This window comes from Mixophyes fleayi, chromosome 7, assembly GCF_038048845.1.
Source record: "Mixophyes fleayi isolate aMixFle1 chromosome 7, aMixFle1.hap1, whole genome shotgun sequence".
NCBI lineage: Eukaryota > Metazoa > Chordata > Amphibia > Anura > Limnodynastidae > Mixophyes > Mixophyes fleayi.
The window spans coordinates 18903595-18918550 of NC_134408.1; the positions used below are offsets into that span (position 1 = coordinate 18903595).

At 42.0% G+C, this 14956-nt stretch overlaps 1 protein-coding gene across 1 annotated transcript in view; it reads right to left on the minus strand.

Moving 5' to 3' along the window:
• The window catches only part of B9D1 (B9 domain containing 1), a 58379-nt gene that overhangs the window by 26627 nt on the left and 16796 nt on the right, over positions 1-14956 (minus strand). Inside the window, exon 5 of the mRNA XM_075179257.1 lies at positions 14759-14821. Coding sequence (XP_075035358.1) covers positions 14759-14821 — 63 coding nt within the window. The remainder of the gene's footprint in view (positions 1-14758; positions 14822-14956) is intronic.

The window sequence follows — 14956 nt, forward strand, 5'->3', positions numbered from 1 at the left end:
AGGACTGAGCCTCACTGCCGGTTATAGCGTTCCGATACCCAGTTTGCTTACCTGCTTCTGTGCCGTGTTTGGTGATTAACCTTTGATTGCTTTTCTGTGTATGACCTTCTGCCTGTACCTGGACACTGAACCATCGCTTGTTGCCCTGACCTTCTGCCTGTTCACCACGGACTCTGAACCATCGCTAGTTGCCCTGACCTTCTGCCTGTACCTGGACTCTGAACCATCGCTTGTTGCCCTGACCTTCTGCCTGTTCACCACGGACTCTGAACCATCGCTAGTTGCCCTGACCTTCTGCCTGTACCTGGACTCTGAACCATCGCTTGTTGCCCTGACCTTCTCCCTGTTCACCACAGACTCTGAACCATCGCTAGTTGCCCTGACCTTCTGCCTGTTAACGGGACTCTGAACCATCGCTAGTTGCCCTGACCTTCTGCCTGTACCTGGACTCTGAACCATCGCTAGTTGCCCTGACCTTCTGCCTGTTACCTGGACTCTGAACCATTGCTAGTTGCCCTGACCTTCTCCCTGTACCTGGACTCTGAACCATCGCTAGTTGCCTTGACCTTCGGCTTGTTACCAGATTTGCATTGTTGCCTGTGACCCTGCTTGTATCTGACGTCTCCGGCTGTGCTCTGTGAGGCCAGTCAGACATTACCATCTCTGTTCCAGTCCGCAGACCTCTGGCCTGTCCCTACTCCGTGTATTACCTCCCACTCCTGAGTGCTGCTGTGTGACCATAAACTTGTACTACACTGAGTGTAAGAACTGGGGGCATCCGAGTACCTGTGAGCAAAACCAGTCTCTACGGGAAAGGCGACTGCTATAGGTCTACAAGTTTATGACGCACTGGTGGCCATAACAGTTAGGGTGCCTTTATGCAAGTTAGAGGGTGCTTTTCTGTTATTATTTTATGCCAAAGTGAACAGAAAACACCGCAATACTCTTGCCCGCATAATGCTACATTTTTCTTCAAGGAGATTGCATGCACACATTTACTAGCTTTCTATTTACTTTATTGCACCAGAGGACATAGATGTTATAAAGACATTGATTATTGCCCTAGAAGAGACCTCAGAAACACTGTACAGAAACGCTCAGGAGGAGAAAGCCTTAGTATAGCATTGGTAGTACATAGCAAACTGAACATTTCAAGGACGTTCGTTAAACGCACCATGAGGTCTGTGCAACTATTTTGTGTTTAATCTTCAGCTACTGCTTGCCTGGGATGTGATTGGTTTTGAAGCTAGCGGGGATAGAACTTGTAACCAATCAGATTAACAGAACGATGACAGCAGCAAGAGTTGAGTGATCTGATGGGTGAGGCAGTGACCTTGGTAAAGAGCAGGGTACATGTGACAGGGCCGTGAGGTGGGGAGTTAAGTGGGATGAGCAGGGTCCTCCAACAGCACAAAGCAGTGAGTGATGTGCTCTGTTCTACTGATGAGCGAAAAACGTTTGTGCTCCAGTGCCGAAGTGGTTTGAGAAACCCTAGTAACAGGATGACTGTCCCTGACCCTGTATTGAGCAGCATTTGTATAATACCAGAATACATTATCAGCATTAGTCCTATGTAATGGAGACATGGCTATACTGACCTGTTGGTGATAAAAAAAAATAGAAATCGGATTTATCACTGCTGGAAGCTGAAAATGTAAAGAAAGTATCTGAAAACCTGATGGTTATTACCAGTAATGCTCAATCTTAGTGGACTAGAAGACAAGTAAAATGATACTAATGATAACTTTGCAGACACAGATTTGTTTTCTAAACGCTTTTCAAAGTGCGAAACGCTTAGCAATTTCCTTTCACAGTCAAAATAGCCTCGATCAGCTGCTTGTTAAGAAGGGAGACAATTGTAGCATCACCCCAAATCCTCAGCTGTTAATTTTGGCTTCAATGCTGCACATTTTGCAAGAAGACAATCACAGAAAATGAGTAGGGAGGGGGGAAGGGGTATTAAAGAAAGTTTTGCCTGCTGTCATCTGCGTATTTTCCTTATGTCAGACGTGTTTATTTGCGTTGCCTCTGCGTGCGAGACAGCTTTGGCGTGATCGGTGCATGTTTCGGATCCCAGGGTAATGGATCTAAGCAGCCGTGACCAATCATATACATGTATGACCGAAAAGCACAGAATATTCACATGGAGATGTTGCCTATAGCAACCAATCAGATTCTAGCTTTCATTTATTTAGTGCATTCTACAAAATGACAGCTAGAATCTGATTGGTTGCTATAGGTAACATCTCCACTTTTGCAAACCCGCAGTTTAGTAAATCTAGCCCAGAAAGTCTTAACTGGGAAGAAAGATGCATTTCCATAAACGTGACGCACTTTGTAATACACTCTTTTACCATCTATCTGTTAGCACTTGCTGCTGACTTCATGTACATTCAATGCCAGGATTTGTACGTGTTTTTGTAAACTTTTTTTTTTAATCAGTCCCATATAATCCCATAAATACATAAATATTACCCCGTATCATACACTATTAGATGACAATAGTACTTAGAAGCTGCAGATTTCATCCACAATGATTTTCCTGCAGTTGTATTTTCTTGTAAGGTATGAAAAATATTCATGTACTTTCACTACCATCTTTAGAGCAAAACAAATGGGCACAAAGCTTATTTGCCTATTCTCCCGAATGTCCAGGAGACTCCCGGATTCCAGGTAGGTCTCCTGGACATCCGGGAGAGCAGGCAATTCTCCCGCATCCTGCCCACTTCCTAGTGAGGTAGGGGGCCTCGATGATGCTTCAAATCTCGTTTTTTCGGTCCTCCCTCGCATGATCACACTATTGCGGCTTTGCAATGCCAGGGTTAAGTGATGCCAATCGCCACAGCACGCCCCCACCCCCCTTTACTTGCCACCAGTCTTTAGCTTCAGGCAAGTATGGCAAAGAATATTCTGCATATATTAAACATTATCCAGACTTGAATGGAACAGTGTGGCTGCTGGTGGAATAATTAAAGGGAATGGAAGAACAATTCTGTGTATTGACTGAGTGGCAGTAAGGTGGGAGCTAAAAAGTTGAAATAAGTTTTGGTGTATGAACTTCATTCCAAGGAGGCAAGACTGACCCCACAATCATCCTGCTTCTGTATGAGAGAAGACTCACATAGCTACTCTGTGCTGTTGGAGGATCCTGCTCATTCCAGTATATAACTCTCAGTCTGTGGTTTCCTACTTGCTTTAAGTCCTGCCTCCTATCATGATACTGCCCCTGTCACATGTAGACACAGGAGCGGAGGGGTCACTGCCTCCCACATGATCAACTCCCTCATCTCCTGCTGCTCTGATAATTCTGATGTTCTGATTGGCTAAAAAAAATTCTATCCCCGTTCACTTCAAAACTGCTGACATAGGGACGAGCACAAGATGATTCATAGGAAACATCTGCTCTCTTCTTTGTGAAAAGCTCATTATAATAATAAATATTGCTAAACAATTGATACAGTTGTATGGTTTCTTCTAAAGACACATTTACAAGCCTGAAGGGAATAGGCGATTTCACACACAGATTTCAACACATTAATGGGAATTAACGAGAGTATGAACGCTTCATGTACTGAAAGGAGCAGGCTTTCAAGGAAGCCTGCCGTTTACAGAAGTGGCTCTTGATTAGCTCTGAAAGATCACATGAGAATATCAGCCAGCAGAACAGCCCCCACAACAACTAATTTGCATTATATACATGACATTATCACAAAAACAGAAGAGAAGGGGAAGGAGTGGCACATGAGTTTCTTAGGAATGGTAAAAAGTGTCAATAACAAGACATGAAAAGTAGTCTTCTGCTCTAGTATTACTAATTTTAGATTTTCAAACTGAAATGTCTCTATTTAATAATAACTTCCCGGACATTGTTACCACGAACACACGTTAGGTGCAGGTTGGTCAACGCTTGCTGTGCATTGCGGTCATGATTAATACACAACTACAGACATATGCAGTGGATATTCTCATTCCTCTACCCCTCTCACTCAGGTCTGAGGACAAGAGATTTCTCTGCGGGATTACTGACCGCCCTTTACCGAGCCCTCCCACACAGTCCAAATACCAGCTCTCCGGACTCATAATAACCACAGAATAGCAGTTTACTTTGACTTTATCTGCAATTACAGCAATACTATATAGGGGTTCTACAAGTATTAGAATACTATATGCAGCAATTCCGTCAGCTGGGAATGCGGTAGTGTGCAAACTTGTAACCTCTAACCTATTCCATGACCTTTATTGTAGAACAGGATTTCTCAGCCTCTCTGGGGCATTCACATGTACCCCTGTGTAACCCTGTACCCCCCAATACTCCCCAAAAGCGTGTTAGTTTGTACTAAGTGCCCTAATAATAATAATGTGAGTATATGGAGATTCAGCCACCATCAGCAGCAGCTATTTATATAGTGCCACTAATTCTGTAGTGCTTACAGTCTAAATTCCCTAACACACACAGACACACACACACATACAGACACACACACAGACAGACTAGGGTCAATTTGATAGCAGCCAATTAACCTACCAGTATATTTTTAGAGTGTGGGGGGAAACCGGAGCACCCGGAGGAAACCCACGGGGAGAACATACAAACTCCACACTGATAAGGCCATGGTCGGGAAGCGATCTCATGACCCCAATGCTGCGAGGCAGAAGTGCTAACCACTGAGCCACCATGCTGCCCCAAAAATATAAAACCTGATTTTACTAAAACATTATCTTCAATCATATTTAACAGGCTGAAGTACCCGTTGAGTCTATCTGAGGACCGCCTTGGGGTATTCGTAACCTAGACTGAAGCTACAATATCATCCCCTAAGTTTTTTGTGTGTTAGAGGTAATTAAAATTATTATTATTATATCATGCACAGTGAAGACAATATGAGTTGGAACAGGTTTAAATCAATGTGAGCTGCAGATGAATGACACAAGGCTTTATTTCACTACATGGTTTCGGACACACTATAGGCAGGTCACATACAACAGGAATGTTAATCTAAAAAAGACAGCTTAGAGACCACTTACTTTGCAAGAATAAAACTAAAACAAAAAAAGTGCTTTTAATATATTATATTTTCAATAAAACTGTGCCTCAATCAATGTTTATACAGGCCATAAAATAATATAGTCTAATACAGGTGTCTAGAGACTTCATTATGCTGTAGTCGGATATCAGCAGCTTATGCATACAATGTCTGCAGGCGCACCCTAGTGGCAGACTAGTAGAATAACAATGAATTTCACTGGACAGCAATCGCCTGTGAATTGCTTATGGGAGAGCAAGGAGACTCAAATATCGTATACGCCAGTGCAAGGACGTTTTCTCTGCCAACCAGTGTTAATTGTGAAGGGCAGTGGTTTACACAGGCATAATTATGCCATTCTTTTCTAAAAAGACATTCATTATATAAACTTAATCACAAGTAGTGTTATGGGGCCTGATTAATCAAGGAACGCAAAGTGAACGCAATTTCTATTTCTTTTAAACCTCAGACAACAACCTGCACGCACGTACGCCTATATTCAAGTGCAACCAGATCTCAATAAACGTTTACACTCGCTTATATTTGATAGTACTTAAAATCTGTGTTATAAGGTGAAACAAATACACCAACGCGTTTCGTCCTACTTGAGAACATACTAAATGTAAGACGAAATGCGTTGGGCAATTTTGTTTTACCTTATAACACAAATTTGAACTGCTAACAGGATTGGATCAATAGTTCTGTGGGGATACATCTTTTGGTGCTATCCTTAATTGAAAGTTCGCTATAATGGAAAGTTTATTAGCTGTGGCCACAGCTGAATTGTTAACAAACATCCGGCAGCGTTGGAGAGCTGACCCATTTGCCGGTTGTACAAGCGAGCTGACAGGACAAGAGACAGCGAGCTACAAAATAATTGGATCAAATGCACCCAGAAGGTGGAAACCTTAAATATTTTTTCCGCAGTTACAGATAACCAGTTCTCAGTATTGATTAGGTAAATATACATACCCAGGCAGTATAAATCTTATATCAAATATTAATTTCACGGTTATATACTGAATATGGTCATTTTCAGATTTTAGTTGGAGAAGAGCACTTAGGGGAGATCCCTGTGGGAGGTATCAGAGGGACCTACCATCTATCAGATGATACCCATGAACCATATGTGGACTCACAACACGGCAATATTAACGTATATTTTAATAAACAATAAAATACCATTTTTAATACACGATTGGGACTTTTTTTTTTATAAACAACATGAAGTGTTGTGTGCTAGGACGTTTTGGAATGTATTGTGAGACTGGTGCAGAGACTACATGATCTACCAAGTGTACAAGTCATCACTATCACTCGGCACTTACACCTGACCTGTAGCTGGTGCAAGTGACACGGCTAAAAATCACGTACCGCGGAGGTGCCCAGAGCTTGTATCGGATGAATGTGCACGCGCTTGACCTTGGCTTGCCCTTACTGTACATCCCCTACGTGCATACGGCCCTTCCCTACCTCGATACATCCTACTAAACGTAGGCTGTGGGATGTCTGTTTGAAGATGAATTGCAGCACTTGCATTCACTGGTGTATAGTCAGTTTCTGGGCATGTGCAGAGCAATTTTCACGCAAAATACGGCACATATCGGCATTTACGTTCCTTAATGAATCAGGACCATTGGGGGAAATTCAATTGGCCGCATTACGTGTAAAAGTAACGCGGCCTGCGCATTATTACCATTATCACGGTAATTTTAATGCAGGCTTTTTGCTCGCAGAAAGCTGGGTTAATACTACAGAAATAACGGTAATAGTTTTAACGCCGAGCAAATTCGGGGGAAATTGAATTCCCCCCATTATGTTTAATCACAAAAAATATACAGTCTTGATTACGATAAAAGCGGCCGTAGGCTTATTCCAGCTAATCCAAGGACCCCGTTTTACAAACATGTCCTAAAATTAAACAGTTCTAAAATGAATGGTATAACTGAAGGGATAATAACCTATGAACCACACCAAGCCGGCAGCCTCTGTACATTAAGCAGTAAACACTTACATGACAAGCGTGAGGAGAACAGACCTGACTATACTGCAGCCACTTGTATAATCCAGCTCTATTCAGCGTTGAGCTCTTATATATAACATATGACGAACACCAGAGGATATTTCACATTTTTAAACACAAGTGTTCCCTAGATGGAAGGGTACGCAGAAAAAACTAACAACACAAACAAACCTCTTCTCTAGGGTAAATTCTGACATAAAGTAAACACTACATAGAAGGCAGTAAGATGAACACGTGTCACAGCAAGCTACAAAGCACACAAATCCTGAATGTACAGAAAAAAGTCCTGCACCTAGGAATTGTGGAAGACACATGTAAATGACCCCCATTTATTTTAGTAGCTCTCAGTACCTCTAGTTGGTGTGTGTTACAGAACACTGTAGGCTACAGTGGTACACGGCAGGTTTTTTTTTAAACTTTAGTCATCAAATACCTCTAAAACAGGCCTGGCCGACCGGTGGCTCTCCAGGTGTTGTCCCAGCATGCTCTGCCAACCAATAGACAGTCAATAGCTGGCAAGGTATGCTGGGACTTGTAGTTTCACCACACCTGGACAGCTACAGGCTGTCTAGGCCTGCACTAAACATCATGTTTTGAGGATTTCCACGGTGCTATAATTACTGAAGCACTCAAATCAAATCAGCCTGTGAATGATTAGGGAAATCCTGAAAACAGGACCAGTTGAGGTTACTTGTGGAGTTGACAACCCCTGCTATACAGTCATGGCCAGAAGTTTTGAGAATGACACAAGTATTGGTTTTCACATAGTTTGCTGCGTCAGTGTTTTTAGAGCTGTTTGTCAGATGTTGCTATGTTATACTGAAGTAATATTACAAGTATTTCATAAGTGTCAAAGGCTTTTATTGACAATTACATTAAGTTTATGCAAAGAGTCAATATTTGCAGTGTTGACCCTTCTTTTTGAAGACCTCTGCAATTCACCCTGGCATGATGTCAATCAACTTCTGGGCCACATACTGCCTGATGGCCGCCCATTCTTGTCTAATCAATGCTTGGAGTTTGTCAGAATTTGTGGGTTTTCACAATTTTGCCAAAGAACACCGCCATGAATAAAGAATGGTACCAAAAAATCCTCCAAGAGCAACTTCTCTCAACCCAAGAACAGATTGGTGATGAACAATGCCTTTTCCAGCATGATGGAGCACCTTGCCATAAGGCAAAAGTGATAACTAAGTGGCTCAGAGATCAAAACATCGAAATTTTGGGTCCATGGCCAGGAATCTCTATAGAGGAAGTGCCCTAGTCCCCGACCCTCAGAATCAAAAGATCCCGTAGGGGGCAAGGGTCTTCAGACCTCTTACGCCGCAAGTCTAGGGAGCTCCCTTTAGCCCCTGGGATCCACCAAAGTTTCACTCAGGGCTCGACAACTGGCCCAACCCCCAGAAACAAAAGCAGATGATGGATTGAAGGGTGCCGGAATCTCAGGGCCACACAGCCCCCCCCCCCCCCCCTAGATCTTTCGGGGACGGAGCCCATAAGAGCATACCCACACCCATAAAATCTGTGGGTGAAATTGACAAACGTTGTAATAAATAAATAAATAAAAACCTAAGAGCAACAAATGCAATACCCAGAGTGGCAGCTGCTAAGGAAAGAACTGGGATCTCTTTCTTTTTAGACTATCAGGAAGTTTTCTGAATCTGTCCCCTGCACAGAATGCCACATACAGTATGCAGAGCTACCAGGAAAGGAAAGAGAAGGCAGCTAAGAATGGGGGAAGAAGCAAGAAAACAAAATGAATTTCTGAAATAACTTATGTCCTGTGGGTTGTATCTGATGCAGCGTTAAACAACAATAACAGAACTACACAGTAACAGACTCAGTTAGACACTGCTGCTGAGTCAGCTGATTGTAACATGAAATGATTAGGTCAGAACAGCTTCATACAAATACAATGAGAAATGCTTCAGGCACTGTTATCCCAAAAGTGTAGGGAAGAAGTACTCACTTACTCTCACTGCGCTGGAAGAATACAATGGAGGCTGATGCCAGCCAGATATTATTCACTTGGAAATATAAGTTAATTTACCCAGAACAAAACGCAACGATGAAAGAAAATAGTGGCCAGAAGGTTAAAGCAACAATCTCATGAAAAAAAAAATCTATATTTTTTTTTTTTAACATAAATCCAGGTGGAATGCGAAAATATTGTTGGTATATATCAATTTCACTTTGACTTTTTTTCAGGCTGCTATAAATGATTCTGACTACTATGGCAACCACAGTCACATAACAGATGATGTAGAGAGCAGAGAGGCTTTGGAACACCAGTCCGAGCTCTGTCTGCACTGTGACACCCCCCCTCCCCCCCCCCCACACACTCTTCCATCACATGACTGAAATGTCAGCCTGGGTCTGTGTAGCAGAGACTATGATTTGTAGCAGGATAGCTAAGAAAAAAAAAATACTATCAGATGCATGCTTAAAAGGTATCTCTTTAATGAAGAAAAAACAAATATTCTATCTGGGATTGCTGCATTAAAACAAAGTTATTCGTAAAAGTTGCAGGATTGCAAGAAGCGAATAAAATTGGCTGAAGGTGGAAATTTTAAACAGCTTGCTTGTCTGTGACAAATGCACTGTATATAAGGTGCTACACATGATCTGTAATTACTCTTAAGAAAGAGAATATCAATGTCTGATTGATTCACCAGCAGCAGCAGCATGCACAATAATCATTCATCATAAAATATAGAATAAAGTCTCCCGTTCATTCTTCTTGATGTCAGTATTCTAAGGTGACTTTCTGTAGTACAGACATTCATTTTGTTGGGCAGTCAGTGCTGATGCACTATACGGCTGCAGCCTTTTCTCTCTGTGTGATAGTAATGGGTGGACTATTTGAAGATGACAGAGACATAAGACTTGCAGGCCACAGTATACACACCCCCGTGCCTGGATATTTAATTTCTCAAAGCCGTCTTTTATTTAGGGGTAGTCTGCCGCTGAATTGGGGACACTGTAGGGTGAGATTAGTTCTCTGTACTATTTGTATAGTTGACAATTGTCCCTACAATCAAGGGGAAAACCAGGTTTTAGACATTTGTCCCAGGAAAATTTTATCCCTTGAAATGTCCCTATTTTTCAACTAACAGCAAAGTAAAATAATAATAATAATTATAATAATAATAATATAAAAAGAGTATACACTTACCTCTTCAGAGCAGTGCTAGTAAATCAGGTACACTGAGGAATGTTTTTCAAAAAAAAAAATCCAATCAATCAGGAACCAGTGACATCACTGAGACACTATAACCTCACCAGGAACCAGTGATATCACTGAGACACTATAAACTCACCAGGAACCAGTGACATCACTGAGACACTATAAACTCACCAGGAACCAGTGACATCACTAAGAAACTATAAACTCACCAGGAACCAGTGACATCACTGAGACACTATAAACTCACCAGGAACCAGTGACATCACTGAGACATTATAACCTCACCAGGAACCAGCGACATCACTGAGACACTATAAACTCACCAGGAACCAGTGACATCACTGAGACATTATAAACTCACCAGGAACCAGTGACATCACTGAGACACTATAACCTCACCAGGAACCAGTGACATCACTGAGACACTATAACCTCACCAGGAACCAGTGACATCACTGAGACACTATAAACTCACCAGGAACCAGTGACATCACTGAGACACTATAAACTCACCAGAAACCAGTGATATCACTGAGACACTATAAACTCACCAGGAACCAGTGACATCACTGATACATTATAACCTCACCAGGAACCAGTGACATCACTGAGGCACTATAAACTCACCAGAAACCAGTGACATCACTGAGACACTATAAATTCACCAGGAACCAGTGACATCACTGAGACATTATAACCTCACCAGGAACCAGTGACATCACTGAGACATTATAACCTCACCAGGAACCAGTGACATCACTGAGGCACTATAAATTCACCAGGAACCAGTGACATCACTGAGACACTATAAATTCACCAGAAACCAGTGACATCACTGAGACACTATAACCTCACCAGGAACCAGTGACATCACTGAGACACTATAAACTCACCAGGAACCAGTGACATCACTGAGACATTATAACCTCACCAGGAACCAGTGACATCACTGAGACACTATAACCTCACCAGGAACCAGTGACATCACTGAGACATTATAACCTCACCAGGAACCAGTGACATCACTGAGACACTATAAACTCACCAGGAACCAGTGACATCACTGAGACATTATAACCTCACCAGGAACCAGTGACATCACTGAGACACTATAAACTCACCAGGAACCAGTGACATCACTGAGACATTATAAACTCACCAGGAACCAGTGACATCACTGAGACACTATAACCTCACCAGGAACCAGTGACATCACTGAGACACTATAAACTCACCAGGAACCAGTGACATCACTGAGACACTATAAACTCACCAGAAACCAGTGATATCACTGAGACACTATAAACTCACCAGGAACCAGTGACATCACTGAGACATTATAACCTCACCAGGAACCAGTGACATCACTGAGACACTATAAACTCACCAGGAACCAGTGACATCACTGAGACACTATAAACTCACCAGGAACCAGTGACATCACTGAGACACTATAACCTCACCAGGAACCAGTGACATCATTGAGACACTATAACCTCACCAGGAACCAGTGACATCACTGAGACATTATAACCTCACCAGGAACCAGTGACATCACTGAGACACTATAAACTCACCAGGAACCAGTGACATCACTGAGACATTATAACCTCACCAGGAACCAGTGACATCACTGAGACACTATAACCTCACCAGGAACCAGTGACATCACTGAGACACTATAAACTCACCAGGAACGTGACATCACTGAGACATTATAACCTCACCAGGAACCAGTGACATCACTGAGACACTATAAACTCACCAGGAACGTGACATCACTGAGACATTATAACCTCACCAGGAACCAGTGACATCACTGAGACACTATAAACTCACCAGGAACGTGACATCACTGAGACACTATAACCTCACCAGGAACCAGTGACATCACTGAGACACTATAAACTCACCAGGAACGTGACATCACTGAGACATTATAACCTCACCAGGAACATCATCCCAAATGAAGGAGTGAATTTTTCTTGCTTATGAAACTGTTGAAATATCAAATATTCACTAATAGTTGTAACCTAGAACTGTCAGAAGAAATATAGAACATTCTTACCATCTACAATGAGAAAATGCCTCTTTAAGCAGAACTGCTCATGAATAATAAACTGCGCCCTTTCGGGTTTTAACGAGGCCCTGGGATATCACTGGTACGCACAGCGGTGTTCTGTGGAAGTTACAGGGTATGCCACGTCTAACCTCTATACTGGCAGGTTGGAAATAAATCTGCACCGTAGTGGGGGGTGTTGTTTTGCCCATTCGGTTTCCCTGTAACAGCGTAGTGAAGCTGTGCGGTACAGCTCAGGTGACGGTAAATGGCGACGTGCAGTACGAGATCCCACTGGTTCATCACACTGGTTTTTACAGCCCGCCAGTTATAAGACTTCGGTAAAAACAGGTCTCAGTAGTTTAATGACCTCTTGGCGCAGTTATGTTCCCAATGACCCAATCAACAGCGCTGACAGACCTTCTCCGGTAAATGTATTTCCAGAAAGAAATGGCTTTATTTTCACACCAGGATTCAGGTAATGACGGTTATTGTGGAAAGAGATGTTCAGAGCAACTTAAAACCAGAATAAAGATGTGAGTGTAAGAGCATAGAAACTACACATCTGACATATGTACTGGGTTTACTGAGACCGAACATATTTAAAGGGATTATTATAATCATATATTAGGTTGTATTATTTAACAAAATAGCTCAGGAATAGAGGGCGATACTGCATTAGTTGGAATATAGAGGACAGTGAAATACTTGAAAAAATCCCTTATTAGTTACCTACAGCGACAATAATTGCAAGCTTCCAAGGTTCTGAGTTCCCTTAGTCTGGAATTACACTAGGAATATAACGAATGAAATGACAATCAATAAGGGAGTTGATACAGCAGGCAGAAGTGTAAGGGAACAGCTGCTTTTACCATAACCAGGATAGAAGATTGTCAAGTGCTCAGAATATAAATCAGACTCCTGACACTACAAGATCGTTAAAATGAGTGAAAATTAATGGGATGTAGTTGAAATAGTGACAATGAAAACGTCGACATTCAGTAACATCGAGAGGACTCCACACTTTTTGGCCCCCCGATTTTGTTAGCTCAAGCGGGGGAAATCTCGCATTCGTGTTTAGTACCACTGGCGGCTTAAGCTGTCTGGGAGGGAGAGGGAACGTGGCACTGCAGCTTTATATCGAATGCATTAGGCATTATGTCCACATTGTGACCATCGGCATTTTAGCCATGGCGGCATAATGACCATGTCAACGTTTTTATTGTCGCCAAATCGTGCCCATCCCAAAAACAACATCTATGATCGCTTTCTGGCAACTGATAACCCCAAACAAGGGAAAAAAGTATTGTATAAAAAAAATGTAGCAGTGCTTATTTACTCATATGTACCAAGTACAAACTAGCACCATACATGCACCCAATCATCAACTAGCTTTGATAGCAACCAATCAGAAAATAGCTTTGGTGACTCAATGCAAGGCAGAATAATGAAAACAAGCTGCTATAGGTCAGGTCTAGTCGACCTATGGCTATCCAGGGGGGGGGAATTCAACTGGACGCATTACTGACGAAAGTAACACAGCCATGCGCACTATCACCGATATTATGGTAATAGTGAGCGTAATTACCGTTAATACAGTAATTTCAATGCCAGCTGTTTACTCACGGATCCCTGAGCTGCGAGCAGAAAACGTATTACCGGTAGTACATTTATCACGGCGCTATTCTGGGGGGAATTGAACTCCCCCCAGGTGTTGTGAAACTACAAGTCCCAGATATGGATTAAACACTAATATGGATCCACCAACAACAGAATATATCATTATAATATCTATATAACTTTCTTTTAAATTGTACAAATGTTGTAGCAACGACACAGCACATTACTTGTAGATGTTATCAGATAAGACTGAACGTAGTATATAACGATCGCATAAGGCAATTATATGTGCGTATAAAGACGATGAATTATTCAGCAATAGGAGATCTTCCTCAGGAGAGCATTAAAATGGTTTACCGGTGAGTGAATGGATGTCGGACAGAGGTAGAGAGACCTTTTCCTAGATTTAATAGAACATCCATTAGCGAGTGTCTCTTCCCGGTGATAAACACACAGGGCCTGATTCATTAAGGATCTTATCTTGAGAAACTTCTTATTTCAGTCTCCTGGACAAAACCATGTTACAATGCAAGGGGTGTAAATTAGTATTCTGTTTTGCACATAAGTTAAATACTGTCTGTTTTTTTATGTAGCACAGAAATACTTGACAGCGTTACTTTTACACTGAAGTTTAAAGTTGATCCAGAACATGCCCCTATCCCAACTATAAATCTGTCCCCACATTTTAAATTTACCACCCCCCCCTCCCTCCCCTCCAATGCAACATGGTATTGCCCAGCTGCAAAGTTACTCCTTTTTTATGCTTTGCTCTCCTTAATGACTCGGGCCCACTGTAAATAAGACTGGGGGGGGAGGGAGGGAAGAGGATTAGAGTCATCATTTACCTTGTGAACTTCTGAAGTCTAGACGATGATTCTGGAACAAACATGGGAATGGTTCTTTTATGTCTGGAAAAGAAGAAAGATGATATAAAACACATGATAGAAGTAACACAAACAGAAAAGATAAATTTAAAACAAGTTATGGAGAGTGGAACAATTTCATCAACAAAAAGGCTGTTACTATACCCACGTCAGGTGAAT